Source organism: Zootoca vivipara, chromosome 6, assembly GCF_963506605.1.
Source record: "Zootoca vivipara chromosome 6, rZooViv1.1, whole genome shotgun sequence".
Lineage (NCBI taxonomy): Eukaryota > Metazoa > Chordata > Lepidosauria > Squamata > Lacertidae > Zootoca > Zootoca vivipara.
Window position 1 is genome coordinate 25,252,516 of NC_083281.1, and position 17,072 is coordinate 25,269,587.

The window sequence follows — 17,072 nt, forward strand, 5'->3', positions numbered from 1 at the left end:
AAACCAGCAACCCCACAACTGATCGTAATGCTTGAGCCATTCTGGCCACGGAGCCTCAAATGGGTGTTGCTTGCCACTTTACCCATGGGAAGCCTGGCTTTGTCACAGCTGTGGCTTGTGGTCAGAAATGCTCTGAGCTTGTGGCCGCTCTGTTTGCCTTGTTTGTGAGTGGGCCCGTATCCTGGCAACCAGCCCCAGCTCTAGCCGCCAGGCGTTGCTGTCTTCTTGGGGCCAGGGATAAGAGCCCAATAATCCTGCATGGCATTTTTGGGAAGTTGATGCTGAAATTACCATTTTGGAAGGAGGAGAGGAGGTGATTCTAGAAACACCTGTTTCTAGAAAAAGAAATCTTGTGATTGTCCCCCAAGGGAGCAATCTTAATAATAATAATAATAATAGTAATAATAATAATACCCCACCCATCTGGCTGGGCCTCCCCAGCCACTCTGGGTAGCTCCCAACAGAATATTAAAAGTACAATAAAAAACAAACATTAAAAACTTCCCTAAACTGGGCTGCCTTCAGATGTTTTCTGAAAGTCAGATACAGTGTTACCTCAGGTTAAGAACGTAATTCGTTCCGGAGGTCCGTTTTTAACCTGAAACTGTTCTTTACCTGAGGTACCACTTTAGCTAATGGGGCCTCCCGCTGCCGCTGCACTGCCACCACGCGATTTCTGTTCCCATCCTGAAGCAAAGTTCTTAACCCGAGGTACTATTTCTGGGTTAGCAGAGTCTGTAACCTGAAGCATTTGTAACCTGAAGCGTCTGTAACCCGAGTTACCACTGTAGTTATTTATTTCCTTGAAATCTGGTGGGAGGGCTTTCCACAGGGTGGGCGCCACTACCGAGAAGGCCCTCTGGCTGGTTCCCTGCAACCTCACTTTTCGCAGTGAGAGAAGGCCCTCAGAGCTGGACCGAGGCCATTTAGGGCTTTAAAGGTCAACACTTTGAATTGTGCTAGGAAACGTACTGGGAGCCAATGTAGGTCTTTCAAGACCGGTGTTATGTGGTCTTGGCGGCCGCTCCCAGTCACCAGTCTAGCTGCCACTTTCTGGATTAGTTGCAGTTTCTGGCTCACCTTCAAAGGTAGAGCGCATTGAAGTAGTCCAAGTGGGAGATAACTAGAGTATGCACCAATCTTACAGCAAGATCCACTGGGATGAGTGGGGTGAGGATCCCATGGATCTCCAGTAGAGCTGGAAGATTCCCTGTGGAGCTGGGCTATGTTGGCATTAATGCCCCACCCTCAGCTTGACTGGAGAGGCACCAACATATATTTCCCCTCCTTTGGAAGTATAAGCTCTGAAAAGGGGGTGTTGCAGGGGCATGGCATTCTGGGACCAGAGAGGAGGGACTTAGGCTGGATCCTGAACCTGTTTAGCTCAGTCACATGACCTGCTAAGCCACTGAAAAGGTAGTGTACCGTAACTCTAACACTATTTTAAATGATTGTTTCCCCTCTGCCAGGCTTAGGGGGACTCACCCAGCAGTGAGTGGAGTTTTGATTTGATGTACTTTATGCCTGCTTAACTAATACCAGCTTCATGTCTATAGGATTGCCTGCTTCATTACAAAAGTTCCTATTGCAATTGCCCAGGTGTCTCCACTGCAGGTGTTATGCCGAGCCCATCGTTTGGCCATTGGCATAAGCAATTTTGTTTCCGCTAGGAACTTAGTAGGGATAGGGATGAAATTCAGTTTGGTTTGAATTTTAATGCCCTGCAAAATTTGAACTTTTGTGACACAGGTCTCTAACCAAGAGAATGTGTATAAGGATGAGCAGATCAGGGTAAATTGTGCATTGAAATGCATTTATTAGTAAAGGAAACATCCATGAAAGCATTATACTATTGCATTCCATTTGTGAATCACTTCCTATGAAACATCACAAAGTGATTTAGCTGTAAAAATGCCAGGAACAAAACATGTGTGAAACAATCTCATAATTAAAGCAATTAAAACAAATTTATACATCGAAACCATTTCCATTAGGGGAAATAGCTTGCAAAATAGGTGAACATTAGGAAAAAGTGCATTAAAAATGTGCATATTAGGAGGGATGTACGCACTATACATTCCTCTTTAAACAGCCATGACTGGATTTAAATATGAAGCATTGTATTGATATGTTGTTTTTTTAAATGGCAGGTTAATGCAAAAACAGGGTGGAAATTGTCACATGCAAAACTGACATGGACGAGTAATAAGACTGATTCAACCATCTGCTTGTGTTGGGCCATAAGTAAAATTTCAAAACCCATATTAGATCAATACTTCTCTTAGGCCAGCCAAAATACAGACAAAAAGATAGAGTGCAATTTTTTGAGTTCTCCAGGAGAGTTCTGCGTCAGGGGCGAAGGAAAAGATCCAGCTGGCAGGGTAGATTCTGAGCAGCCCTGCCCTCGTGGGCCACCATGACGTCAGGAGGACCGGCTTCAAAGGAAAGAGTTGGGAGAATATTCCAAGTGTGCTCCCGATTCCTTTCCTTCCTTCCTTTGCAGCCTGCCTTGAACTCATACAGAGCTTCAAAGGACAATCCCTGTGGTCCATCGCAATGGGAGCTGCAGTCAAGTGCTGTTCAACTGATTGGCACTGATTGCGTTTCCCACTTTCTACAGGGTCTGGCTGCACTCAGGGGGTCTTGATTCCAGCAGGGGTTGTAGTTAGCACCAATTATATATATATATATATATATATATATATATATATATATATATATAATCACTTTGGGCAGGGATTGGTACATTTGAAGGCTCCCTTTAAGATCGGTTGTGGGTAGCGATAGGCAGGCCTATCTATTTCAGTTTCTCATTCTTCCAATTTTAACTTAATTTCTCCGCATTTTTCCAAATCTGTTGGCATTTTTAAATGTATATATTTTTAAATAAATATTTGCCAGCATTTTGGTGTGCATTTGCCCTAATGGACACATCTTTGCAAAGCAACTTCCCCTAATACAATGCATTTCTTTGGTTATTTTCACCAACATTTGCATTTTTATGTTTCTTCTTCTTCTTTTTGCACTTGTTTCTGGCTGGAGAACTGCATTGCAAAATTCGGAGAAGGGTGACTTCTGAAGGATGGTTTGGTTTGGTTTGGCATTTCAGGAAGTGTGAATTAAGTAGCACTGACTTTATTTTATTTTTCAAATGATTTTTTATTGATTTTTCCAAATAAACAAGAAATCAAAAACAATTTTTCTTTAATACATTCCATCTTATATTCACCCATCTCAGTTCATTTCGCTCTGCTGAGCTATGACTTCCCCCCTCCTGCCATTCGGCTTTATTTCTCACTCTTATCTCGCAGTTCCTTTTTACCAACATGTTTAAATCAAGTTCGTAGGATTTATTTCAGTCCTGCAAGTGTCTTTAAACTTCTACAGTTCCTTTCCATTTAGTCAATGAATTTACTCCATTCCCTTTGGAACTTTGTCTCTCCCTGGTTTCGGATCCCGCAAGTCAATCATTTTTAGGTAGCACTGACTTTAAATGCGAACTGAACTTCACCCCCATTCCTAGGCAGGTGAGTGTCATTTGGGGCAAATGGCCCCATGGGCCTAATTCAGCCCATGGGTTGGAGGTTCCCCTCTGCTAGGCTAGATGGTCAACAATGGTGGGAAAAGAGAGAGAAGAAACAAGGCTGATATGTGGGATCAGTTTGTGGCAAGACCTTCTGGGAGGAAGAAGCATGATTCATCATCTCTAGAAACACAAGAACTGTCTGTTGCTCTGGTCTACCTCCCTCCTTCGGTGGGACACGTACTGTACATTTCTTTAAAGTTGAAACTAAGCTATGCTGAACTTTGACACAGAGGAAGTCCTAACATGCACAAACTCCTTAAGATTAATCCAATACAGTACATATGAAAATCCATTCCACAACCCTAACACTGCTTTTATTTTATTTTTTTACTTTTGAAATTTACTCTGTTTTTGCAAGCTGAAGTTAAGAACAAAGCTCTCCCAACCAAACAAGTCTGAGTTTTACTCTGGGACCTCTGCTTGAAAGGTGATCATTTGGGAACGGAGCTTTATGCTAGGTATGGGCTACGACCTCTAGCTCACCTCACCCTCTGGAAGCAATTAACTGGGCTGGATTATTGATATAATACTAGCTCCTGTTCTGGAGTGCCGAGACTTTCCCAATATGTTTGAGGTGGGCTGCGAGGAACGTCAGTGCTGCACCGAGCCGTTGTTTAGTCCAGGGGTGAAAGGGTTAAGCCTGCCCCTGCTGCGATCCCAGTGCCAGCTCTCTGCAGGCTGCCAAAGTAATGTGATTGAGCAATGGTTTGCGGGTAATGGACGATCCCTCAAGCCACACGTCCGGACTCTCCATCTCCCTAGGAATGCACACACCCAACCTGTGAGTTTCTCTAGCCTGCAAGGGACCAGTAGCTCTCAGAGAGCTCAGAGACAGACGAGAGGTCCCCGAAGAACCCCAGAACCAGAGGTACGGAGGCCAGGAAGGTGAGAAAAGCAGAAAGACTTAGGGAGATAAGGGCTCAAAGGTAAGAGTGATATAATTTCCCTATCTTTGGTGGAGTGGTATGCAGGGTTTGAACACCCATTCAGAAAGTTTATAGATTGTTATTTCACCTCCTTTGTTTGTTCCTTCCTTCTCATTGCAGCATGCAGCGATGGGTGGTGTATACTGGAGAATGGGAGGGCCAGAAACAGGAGCCTAAGAGTAGGTGGAGCCAGAGCTAAGGCTGGTGGAGCCAATTAATTCTACTTTTCATCTCCATCCTCTTCCATGCTGAGGGGCAAAACACTGGACAACACTGAGGCTAAGGGGGAGGAAGCTGGCCGGCAATGCCACCCCCTGGATTGGGTGTAGATAAGGCAGGGAAGTTGGATCTGACTTGAGAACAGTCCGTGGTTTGTGGGGGCACTGCAAGTTGGCAGCACACAACTCCCTCCCTTATTACCTTCACAACCACCCTGCGAGGGAGGTTTGGCTGAAAGTGCAAGTTGACCAAGTCAGGGTCCCCCAGTGAGATTCATGCAATCCTAAACCCAGGTCTTCCTGGCCATAGTCTGAGGTTCTAGGACAGGAGTGGGGAAACTGTGACCTTTCATGTGTTATTGGGCTCCAATCAGTTGCAGCCAGTGTGGCCAGGGATGATGGGGGATGCAGTCCAAAAAGTTTGGGGGAGGCACAGCTTCCCCATCTCTGCTCTAGGGGCTGGCACAGCTGCATTTCCTGAGCTCCGCCTGTAATAAGCCGGAAGTCTATTATTGATGCTGTTTGCCTGTAATTTTTCTGAATGCAAAATAAATGAAGTTTGCCTTGTGGAAGCAGAATGCATGCTTTTTTAAAAAAACACTAAAAATAAAAAAAAATACTGTGGCGAGAAATGAAAGCGCAACAGACGCACTTAGTGCTGTTGACATGCCTCCCAATTTTGAGTGCCATAATGTGGCACAATCACCATAATCGAATTGTGATTGCCAAACCGCTTTGCACGTCCCCCTCATTTTGCCCCGTGAGGCTAGTATTGGCTCCTTGTTCCCAGTTTCTTATTCCCCCCAGTGGTGTATGAGAGTCTTGAAGTCCCAGAGTCCCTTATTCAAGTCGCTCAGGCTTGGAGTGCAGCAAATCTCTATGTGGGCTGCCCTTGAAGTGGCCCAAAATGCAGTGACTAGCTGCTGTTTCAAAACAGGTGCCTTGGTTGCCAGTTTGTTTCTGGGCCCAATTCCACTGACATCAGGTGTTCGAGGGATGATGGCTCACGGTGGGGCATTCTTTGCAGCAGCCCCTCTGAACATTCAGCCCCTTTCCATCCTCTTTTAATTATTTTTTTGCCAAGAGTGTATAGCTGAATTCGTGCAAGTAAAATGTCTGTAAGTTGTGAGTTAAAGGTAAAGGGACCCCTGACCATGAGGTCGAGTCGTGACCGACACTGGGGTTGCGGTGCTCATCTCGTGTTATTGGCCGAGGGAGCCGGTGTACAGCTTCCAGGTCATGTGGCCAGCATGACAAAGCCACTTCTGGCAAACCAGAGCAGCTCACGGAAACGACGTTTACCGTACCGCTGTAGCGGTACCTGTTTATCTACTTGCACTTTGACGTGCTTTCGAACTGCTAAGTTGGCAGGAGCTGGGACTGAGCAACAGGAGCTCACCCCATCGCAGGGATTCGAACTGCTGACCTTCTGATCTGCAAGCCCTAGGCTCTGTGGTTTAACCCACAGCGCCACCCGTGTGAGTTGTGAGTTACCTGCATTTAAAAATTGCTCTAATCCATTCTGGAACTGTAGGGTGAAAAGTGATAATCATTTGAAATCCTCATTCTTATCATGCTCAGGCTACCCATATAGCTCTGGGTCAAATAAGGGGCTGAGAAGGAGGATTCAATTGGTGCTTGTAACATGGGGTGGGAGGGAGGGAGGTATAAGGGCAGCTCAAGCCCCCCTAGCTTCTGTGGTGCCTGACCCTTTGGCATCTCTTCTTAGAAGGCAAACAGGTGTGCGGTTTGGCTAAAATTGGAAGAAGTCGGCAGTAGGACACTGCAGATTTCATTAAACCCCCTCCCTCCTTTCTCCCGCTCCACAAAAAACAAGAACTTAGGTCCATTCATTCCTTGGGGTCTACTCTGATTAGAACTTAGTTGGGGACAACCCAGTACTGTATCTTTCAACCAGACTTGTCCTGGTTTCAACAGACTGTCATCTGTAAAGGAGGATATCTGATCATCCTAATTCTGTCTGCCTCTGCTATAATTCTGTTCGTTTCTGTAGGGCAGGGGAGGGCAAACCACACCTGCTGGCTCCTTTCTTTTTCTTGATGGTGCAACCCTGGAGCTATGAGCATTCTTCCAGGGACATCGATGGATAACAGCAGGGGTTGCCAGGACCCTCCAAAGATTCTGAGTTGTGACTCCAATCTGCCCCAGCCTGCACAGCCAATGATCAGGGATGATAGAAGTTGGAGTCCGTGACATCTGCCCCACCCAACCCCAGCATATGGGATAGCTCAGTTGGTACAGGATGTGTCAGTTGGTACAGGATGTGTCATGGGTTCGAGCCCCATGTTGGGCAAAATATTTCTGCATTGCAGGGGTTGGACTAGATGTTCCTTGTAGTTCCTTCCAACTCTGCAGTTCTATAATTCTACAGTGGGCAGGGGTGTAGGGAGATAGGGGCGCCATCGCCGCTGCCCGCCCCGCCCCCAAAATGCATGCCCCGCCCCTGCGCACCCTGCCCCAAAACATGCGCCCTGCCACTGTGCATGGCGTGCCCCACCCCAAAACGCATGTCATGTCACTGCGCACGGTATGCCCTGCTCCCAAAACGCACGCCACGTCACTGGGGGCAGCACACCTGCTATCCGTCTCCGGTGGCGGAGCATGAAGCTCTGCCGCTGACAGTGGGCACCATGTTTACAACCCTTACATGATCATCTTCGGATGTTGCCCTGCCCTCTTTTCCCTCTCCTCTTTCTCTGACCCACCAGTTCTTCAAACCTCCCAACACCTAGAAAATAGGACATCTTTTTGTGTTATTATTATTCTATTCCTCAGTTGTTGCCTTTGTCTTTAAGCCACTTTGGATAGGCATTTGCCCAGAAAGGCATCCTAAAAATATTTTAGATAAACATATGAAGAAAATAAATTTGGCGAGAACCTCGTAAAATGATCACTTGGACTATGCAATCCATAGAACACCCCAACCACGGCACATGCACTGCAGTTTTGGACTTGGCCAAAGGAAAGTTTCAAATTGCATGGCATCTGGTGCACTGACAGACCAAAAAAGAAAAGAAAGAAAAAGAAATGTGAACTCCTGCAGGACATGGGCAAAACAAATCCCTTTGCTGTGGCTAAATATGATATTTTGGGGGCTGTGGCTCTGAACCGAGTGTTCCTCTGCTGTTCTTGTCCTTTTTTTCCAGGGGAAAAATCTATGCACATTGAAGTTTTCAGCAAGCCCCGTTGAAACTGGGAGTGGAGGAGAAATTTGATTCAGTTGAAATGTAAAGGTGTACCCACCTAATTATCACTTTCTAAAATGATAAGCGAACTGAAACACATAAATCCTTTGAAATGAGATCCTTCCTTCCTTCCTTCCTTCCTTCCTTCCTTCCTTCCTTCCTTCCTTCCTTCCTTCCTTCCTTCCTTCCTTCCTTCCTTCCTTCCTTCTTACTGTCAGAAATAGTATGTTTATTTTTCTTCCATAGTGGTAATTTTTCTTCAATGGCAATGTTTGTTTTTTGGCCATTAAATATGTTGCTTGACAAAACCTTTAAAAAGCAAAGCAACAAAACTGGATAACTTAATTTCTTAGCACAGTTAAAAAACAACAACTTCCCCCCAAAATAGTTATTCTCTCATTTCTTCTTCTTCTTCTTCTTCTTCTTCTTCTTCTTCTTCTTCTTCTTCTTCTTCTTCTTCTTCTTCTTCTTCTTCTTCTTCTTCTTCTTCTTCTTCTTCTTCTTCTTCTTCTCTCCTTATACAAAGGACATTATTGCACCTTATCAGAACTTCACCAAGGTGTCCAGCTAATGCATAATGCACCATCAATATATTCTTCTGTATTTGCAAGCTGCATGTTCATGTAGCCATTGATGGAGACGAAGTAGCCTTTGTATTCCATTCCCCACTTCAGCTTCACCATTACTGGCTTCCCAGTCAGCCCATTTAGTAAGGGCTTTGGACTGGGAGGCAGACTCATAGCAACCAGGCCAACCTAAGGGCAGCTGTGGCAGCAAAAAAATTACTTGCGGGTAGCACGTGTGCCCACCAAAGCTCTAAAAAGAAAAAGCACGGAAGTGACTAAATGTGTATTTTCTGAATTTTGCAGTGCAGTTCTTCAGCCAAGCATAGCTGCCAAGTTTTCCCTTTTCTCGTGAGGAAGCCTATTCAGCATAAGGGAAAATCCCTTAAAAAAGGGATAACTTGGCAGCTATGCTCAGCCAAGTGATGTGTGCAAAGATGCATATACTGGGGTAAAGTGTACTGCATTATATTGGGGGGGGATTGCTTTGCAAAAATGCGTACATTAGTCAAAATTCCATACAAATGTGTGCATTAGGAGAAATACGCACTAAAATGTTGGCAAATTTTCCTGAGGGTTCCCCTTCGCCTCAAAAATGGAAATTCGTGAATTGATGTGGAAATGTGGAGAACAGAATTTTGGAAAAGCAAAAAACCTGAAATTGATCAATTTGCCCAACCCTAGCTGAAATAAATGGGACATGGCTCCTGTACCTTTAAGAGTTGTGCTTACAGAGATACACTTGCTGAAGCTCCCCCATCTACACAAGTATTAAAGGAACAGGAGCCCTGTCCTGTTTTGCCACTTTGACTGGGGCTGATGGGAGCTGTAAGTCCCATATTACCCCATCCATAGGTTAGAGCAGGAGTCAGCAAACGTTTTCAGCCATGGGCCGGTCCACTGTCCCTCAGACCTTGTGGGGGGCTGGACTATATTTTGAAGAAAAAAAATTGAACGAATTTCTATGCCCCACAAATAACCCAGAGATGCATTTTAAATAAAAGCACACATTCTACTCATGTAAAAACACGCTGATTCCTGGACCGTCTGCGGGCTGGATTGAGAAGGCGATTGGGCCGGATTTGGCCCCCGGGCCTTAGTTTGTCTACCCATGGGTTAGAGCAGGCATCCCGAAACTTTGGCCCTCCAGATGTTTTGGACTACAATTCCCATCATCCCTGACCACTGGTCCTGTTAGCTAGGGATCATGGGAGTTGTAGGCAAAAACATCTGGAGGGCCGCACTTTGGGGAACCCTGGGTTAGAGGAAGAGTTCAGTTGGAGAACATAGCTTTAGGTGAAAGGAGTGTATCCTTGATGTGGAGAAAGCATTTGACAATCTGGCTTGGGGATTCATGAAAAAAGTGTTGGAAAAAATTGGGGCAATGGATAGATTCTTGGAAGGAGTTAAGGCAATTTATAAGAAACAAATGGCCAGATTAATTGTAAACGGGGTAATCTCAGAAGAATTTGAGATATCTAAAGGATGTCCACTGTCTCCATTACTGTTTATCCCATCGCTGGAATTTTTATTACAGGACATTAAGAAGGATGAGGAGATTAAGGGAATCTCAGTTGGGAAGAGAAAATATAAAATTAGGGCTTTTGAAGATGATATTATAATAATGTTGGAGGAACCAGTAGAAACAATAAATAAATTGAAAGAGAAATTATTAAGGTATGGAGATGTAGCAGGATTCAGGGTTAATGGGAAGAAAACGAAAATAATTGTAAAAAATATGAGGAAAGAGGATGTAGGTAAATTAAAAGGAATTACAGAATGGGAGACCAATGGATCTTTCTCCTGAAAGTGAAACTGGTAAGATACCCAGCTCTGTTGGAAAGCGTAAGGCAGATGCTAGGAAGGTGTGCAGCACTCGCAGATCGCAGAAGTTGGAGAGAAACTTGCTGCTAGTTTAAATCTCTACTTCCACTTAGTGGCTAAACCATGTATGGTTGCTTGTGGCATTTCTCGTCTTCCTTCTCTGGGAGCTGCGCCGAATCCTCTAGCTTTTGGATAAATCTCAAACACTGGGAAGAGCAGACAGAAAAAACACAGTTCTGAAAATGTTAAGTGTGTTAGGAACCTGTAGCTTTTCCTTGCAGGGCCAAAAACATTTTTTTATGTGGGCTTTTTTAAAAAATGGAAACTGGCATCCGTGGAAAGAGTTTCAAAGCCCCCCCCCCCTGCAGGATTTACATTTTGAGTTTGTAGCCTCTGGGGAAGAGCAAGTGTAGCCAGGGTCAATATTCTTGGGTACCCAACACGGCTTATACTCGAGGAAGTGGCCAACCCCCGGAGCCCCTAGGGCTTGCTCTGCCTTGCTGTGGAGACATGTTGACTGTGCCCCTCTGAGCATGAAGCTGTGATAGAAGGGGAAACAGTCTCCCCTAGAGATAGGGCAGACCTGTCCTTTTCGGTTTCTCAGTCTCTCATTTTTCCAATCTTAAATTCAGTTCACCATTTTCCTGCAGCAATTTCTGGATTTTTAAAAGAATCCTCATGAAAATTCAACAGCCTTTTTGTGTGGATTTGTCCTAAACTCACACATTTGTAAAGTAGTTTTTGACTAACATGCATGTTTTTGCAAGCAATTTCCCCAACTGTAATACATTTTTGAATGTGATTTTCACCAATGTACAGATTTTTATGAACACTTACCCTGATGCCTGCTATTTTGTACGGAGGGTTTGGTTGGAGAACTGCATCACAGAATTTGGAAAAGTGCAAATTTCAATAGGCAATTGCAGTTTGGTTTCACATATTGCATGGGTAAACAATGTGGAGCCCTCCAGGTGCCATTGGACTACAACGTCCATCATCACTGACAAGTGACCATGGTAATTGTGGCTAAATGAGAGTTGTCATCCAACAATATTTGGAGGTCACATTGCTGGCTGCTGCTGGTGTATTGTATTGAGAACCACAAATTAGGTAATTTTTGTATTAAAATGCAAACAAAATTGAATGCCTCTCTTCCTTCTTAGCTTCCACTTGCTTTTCCTAAAAGGAGATGTGAAATAAATGGGCAGTAGTAATGAAAACAAGGAGGTGGACAGGTGCAGGGAGGGGTGCCACTTACGGCATCTTGCCGCCAACAAATATGCCTCCTCTGAGGCTGCATTTTGTAAAAAAAAAAAAGAAAGAAGCAGAAGCAGATAAAAACCCATTGAGGACCAATTGCACATGGCTGTTGTATGTAGTTTTTGTCCTTATTTTCAACCCCTGTTAAGAAGTTAGGTAATAAAAGAGTGTGCATATCCAACAGGATTCTGGGCACATGTGGACATGGTCTAATGCTTGATTGAAAAATTGGCTTCTTGAGGATGCTAGTAGGTTTTTTAAAAGCAACCCCCAAGTTGCTAGTCCTCATGGCTGCTGAAAAAGTCTAGAAATATGGCAGCAGTCCAAAACAGTGGCTCAGTAAATGGTGTTCTGGGGGAAACAAATATGCCAACATGAGTCATCTATGACTTAACAGGGTGGGGTGAAAGGATTTTCCTTGTGCAATTCTCTGGAAGTGATTGTTGATCACCATAAACAACCCAGTCAGCAGCTAGCATTTACAAGCCTGAGTAAATTATTTCAGGTCAAGAGTGTGGAATCTGTGCTCTGCATGCTAGGTAGGGCCGATGGGAATCCATGTCCAACTGCGCCTGGAGGGCCACAGATTCTCCAGCCTTGTTTTAAGACCTTATGCCCTGGCTATTTTATTTTTTTAAGCCAACTCATTCAACAAACAGTATGTGTATAATGTTACTCCATGTCTTTCAAATCATACCAGTAGTTTCTTTTCCCACAGGTCACCCTTCACCCCAATTTCGCTCAAGTTCTCCTCCTCCAAAATGGCTGACAATGCCACCTCACAAGAAAGCCTTTATGGAGACTATGAGGACTATCCTGACTTTGACGACAACAGCGGCCTCCGTGACTCCATGCACCTGCTCTCCATGGTGCTCTACAGCGTGGCCTTCCTGCTGGGGGTGATAGGGAATGGCCTGGTTATCTTTGTCACTGGCTTCCGCATGAAGAGGACTGTCAATACTGTCTGGTTCCTCAACTTGGCCTTAGCCGACTTTGTCTTCACTTTCTTTCTCCCGCTGAGTGTGGCCTACATGGCCCTCGGCTTTCATTGGCCCTTCGGGAAGGCTCTGTGCAAGCTCAACACCACCGTGGCCTTCCTCAACATGTTTGCCAGCGTCTTCTTACTCACTGTCATCAGCATGGACCGTTGTGTCTCTGTGGCTTGTCCCGTCTGGGCCCAGAACTATCGCACACCCCGGCTGGCTTCTATGGTGGCGCTGGGCATCTGGCTAGCAGCCATGGCTCTCAGCTCCCCATACTTTTTCTTCCGGGACACTGGGAGCTCCTCTGGCGAGGAGAATATCACCCACTGCTACAACAACTTTGCCTTGTCGGATGACCTGGACACGGAGGAGGTTGCCAAGCTGGGAGAGGATCGTCACCGAGCCATGGTGATGACCCGCTTCGTGGCTGGGTTCCTGGTGCCATTCACCATCATCTTGTTCTGTTATGGCATCATCACGGCCAGGCTGAAGGGCAGCCGCCTCACACGCTCAGGCAGACCCTTCAAGATCATGGTGGCAGTTGTTTTGGCCTTCTTCATTTGCTGGTTCCCCTATCATGTCTTCTCCTTTCTGGAGATGTCAGTCACCACAGTAACGCCCTGGCTGCAGACCATTCTGGTGGTGGGGGTACCTTTGGCCTCGGGCCTGGCCTACGTCAACAGCTGCCTGAACCCTTTCCTGTATGTCTTTGTAGGGCATGACTTCAGGGAGAAACTGAGGACGTCGGTCCTTGCAGCGTTTGAGAATGCTTTCAGTGAGACCTCAGCACAGGTGTTAACCAAGAGCAAATCCAGTTTGGAGATAGAGTGTCACCTTGTCTAGAGCAGAAGGGGCAAACTGTAGGCCAGGGTTTTGCAAACTTGTGTCTCCAGCTGTTGTTGGACTACAGTTCCCATGATCCCTGACCACTGGTCCTGCTAGCTAGGGATGATGGGAGTTGTAGTCCAACAGCAGCTGGAGACACATGTTTGCAAAACCCTGCTTTAGTCTTTTCTCTGCCCTGATCCTTGAGTCTTCCCTCTCCTTCCCCAATTCACAGCCAAGTACAAAACAGTGGTTTTGGGATGGAGGGTTGGGAATGGCCTGAAGCAAAATGGTTGCTTAGCACTTGGAGGTAATCAAGGTCTATGCTGTTTTGTAAGCTGTACGCTGGGATGGCCTGCATATCAAAATACAAATCTTACCTTTCAGGTATGTGAAGCTAATATTATTTACTCTAAAACTATCCTGCAGAGTGTAGTATTACACTCTATGCTGGCTCTATGGACAGTGGCGGAGCAAGCCGATTGGGGACCTGGGGCGGCGTGTGTGCCCTGCGCCCAGGGGTGGGGCCCTCTGCCAGAGGGGCAAGGCAAGCCAGGGCAGGACGCTCCACGGGGCCTCAAAGGAGTCTGCCTGCCTCCTCCCACTCAACCACCCTACAGCTGAGGGGGAGGTGGTGGGTGGACCGTTTTGGACAGGAGAGATGCGTGGCTCGGGCGCACTGCAGGCCCTGCGGTGAGTGCTGCCCAGCATTTTGTCACCCCCCTCATTGGTGACACCCGGAGTAGCCTGCCCCCACTGCACCCCCTTCCTCCGCCCCTGTCTATGGAAACCCCAGAGGGACAAACCAAGACCCCCCCATCCACATTATATCTTTAAGGCAGTACCATGCCACTTTAGTCATAGAATCATGGCTTCCCCCAAAGAATCCTGGGAACTGTAGTTTGTTACGGGCGCTGAGAGTTGTCAGTAGACCCCTATTCCTCCTAGAGAGCTACAATTTGCAGAGTGGTTTAACAACCAAAACCCCTTCCCAGGGACCTCTGGGAATTGTAACTGTGAGGGGAATAAGGGGTTACCTAAAACTCTCAGCAGTTTACAGACTACACTTCCCAGGATTCTTTGGGGGAAGCCATGGCTGTTTAAAGTGGCATGGCCTTCTTTAAAGGTACGTGCATTTGGATCCCACGTTTGTACATTTTGAAGGCTTATTTTGTACTGTATTATGTATTGTACGTTTCTTTTTCTGTACTGGTAACTTTAGGAGTATTAGTGCATAGAATATGTGTGTAATTTTATATGTGTTTCAAAGAACCTCTATAAAGAAACCAGAAGCTTTTTAATTAGTAATTGTAAGTACAGAGATTCCAAAGGAGCAGAAAAGACTTTTCATGTATGCAACGACAGCCGTGCGGATGCTACTAGCCCAGAGATGGAAAGAAGATAAAGTCCCTACCAGAGAAGAATGGCAAACTAAGCTGTTGGACTATGCTGAAATGGCAAAACTGACTGGAAGGCTCAGGAACCAAGAAGACAGAAGTTTTAAGAAAGAGTGGGAAAGATTTATAATGTATTTAAGAGACCCCTGTAAGCAAATGAAAACATTAGCAGGATTTTAACAACACTTCTAATGTAGCAAAGACGTTGGATAATATGAAGAAGAAGAAGAAGAAGAAGAAGAAGAAGAAGAAGAAGAAGAAGAAGAAGAAGAAGAGTTTGGATTTGATATCCCGCTTTATCACTACTCGAAGGAGTCTCAAAGCGGCTAACATTCTCCTTTCCCTTCCTCTCCCACAACAAACACCCTGTGAGGTGGGTGGGGCTGAGAGACTTCAGAGAAGTGTGACTAGCCCAAGGTCACCCAGCAGCTGCATGTGGAGGAGCGGAGACGCGAACCCGGTTCCCCAGATTACGAGTCTACCACTACACCATAGTTTAAAGCACACAAAAGCAACTGGTGCATTTAAAACTAAAATAAAAACCCTAACAAATGGACACTTGTGGTAATGGTTACTTGTGGTAACATTTACCCAGCTGGGAAAGCCTGTCGGAACAAAAACTGTCTTCAGTTGTTTCTGTAAAGTGCAGATAGTGGACCCTTGTCACACTGTATCTCAACAGGAGTGCTATTTCACAAAACAGGGGCAGCCACACAAAAGGTCCCGCTCCAAGTTTCTGCGAGGTAATTCAAGGCAGGAGGAAGTTCGAAGGACACCTGCAGGATTCCCACCCCCACCCCAGACGGGGAAAGTAAAATGCTGAAAGCGGGAGCTGGCCGTGGTGGATTTGGGGCTGCTAAATTTCAATGGCGTCCTGTGCTACCCTAGAATTTTGCAACCTCTGCCTCTCACACTCCTTTCTACAGCATTGTTGTGGTGCCCCCTACAGCACAGAACCGAGTAAGTGCAGCTGCCCTGGTTGTGCTACTCTAAAGCCATGTCTGGGACAGGCAAATTTATCGTTCTCTCTCACACACACGCTCACAAATGAGAAGAAACATGTTTGTACATTTTGCCTTAGGTTCTACATATGCCAGAAACTTACATGTCCTTAAAAAAAATGGAACCTGGGGATCTGGAGATGATGGTTCATCAAAGGGTTCATACCCTTCCTCATCCCCCCCCCTCCCATGTATGGGAATGTTGAGGGTGGCAGGAGAGGATATATTGTTTATTGATATCCTTCCTAACTTGTGCTAGCAAGTTCCTTTACTTAGCAGAGTTCATTCCCCCTTTACACAGCAGAAAACTGGTTGCAAACTCATGCTTTAGTTTGTTCAGCAATGCTTCCCCAATGCTAACACATTACAAATGTGTGGACAGGCCATAGCACAACAAAAGTGGAACAAAACGAAAAGCAGAACATCCGTGGTATAAAAAGTTATGGGATTTCAGCAGGAAGCTATGGGGTATTTATTTATTTAAAAACTAGTTTTGTTGTTGTTGTTTAGTCGTTTAGTCGTGTCCGACTCTTCGTGACCCCATGGACCAGAGCACACCATGCTGCTATTCATTTTTTTTAAATGGGATATATCCACTGAATATGACTGCCCAATAAATCAGGAATCTACCAGGTTGCCTCAGCCTCTGGGGCAGATTGATTGATTGCATTGCTTGGAAGTGGAGCAGTGTGACCAGCCCAAGATTTTTGCAGGAACAAATAGTATTACAAATAGTCACCTCCTTGATAGCACCATGAGCACACATAATCACAGCGTGCTATAAAAGGGACTTCTGGAGGGTCCTTCTGAGCCAGAAATACTACTACTACTACTACTACTACTACTACTATATTATTTATACCCCGCCCATCTGGTTGGGTTTCCCCAGCCACTCTGGGCGGCTTCCAACAGACATTAAAATACAATTTATATTAAAATAAAATACAATCTATTAACCATTAAAAGCTTTCCTAAAAGAATTCAACTTTGTCTGGATTGTGCCTTGTGTACAGATACACAGCCAGGCCCAAGCAGATAGGTTGCTATAAGCTAAGGACCTATCTTTAAAAGTTATCCTCTGGATCCTTTCTGATCTACTGAAAGCCACACCCCCCCCCCAGTTATCTACCAGTGCCGGTAAATCTACTTTCTGCCCGTCCCTGTTGCACAATATGAAGGCCTTGAGATAAAGGGGAAAGTCGGTTTGCATGTGGCGGTAATATCATTGCTGTAAGACAACCTTATAAAACGGATTGCAACATGTTTATTATTTATTTTTGCCT

At 45.4% G+C, this 17,072-nt stretch overlaps 1 protein-coding gene and 1 pseudogene across 2 annotated transcripts; one reads left to right on the top strand and one right to left on the bottom strand.

Moving 5' to 3' along the window:
• Positions 1–4,438: 4,438 nt before the first annotated feature.
• Positions 4,439–14,623, top strand: LOC118087344 (chemerin-like receptor 1). 2 transcript variants are annotated; one of them, XM_035119902.2, is made up of 2 exons: positions 4,439–4,512; positions 12,302–14,623. In XM_035119902.2, the coding sequence occupies exon 2, from the start codon at positions 12,345–12,347 to the stop codon at positions 13,407–13,409; it is 1,065 nt and encodes a 354-aa protein (XP_034975793.1). In that variant the 5' UTR covers positions 4,439–4,512; positions 12,302–12,344; the 3' UTR covers positions 13,410–14,623. The 2 variants fall into 2 exon arrangements, with proteins under 2 accessions (XP_034975793.1, XP_060132502.1); XM_060276519.1 differs by lacking the exon at positions 4,439–4,512 and adding an exon at positions 7,963–7,978.
• Positions 8,418–8,676, bottom strand: LOC118087345 (small nuclear ribonucleoprotein F-like; annotated as a pseudogene).
• Positions 14,624–17,072: the final 2,449 nt, after the last annotated feature.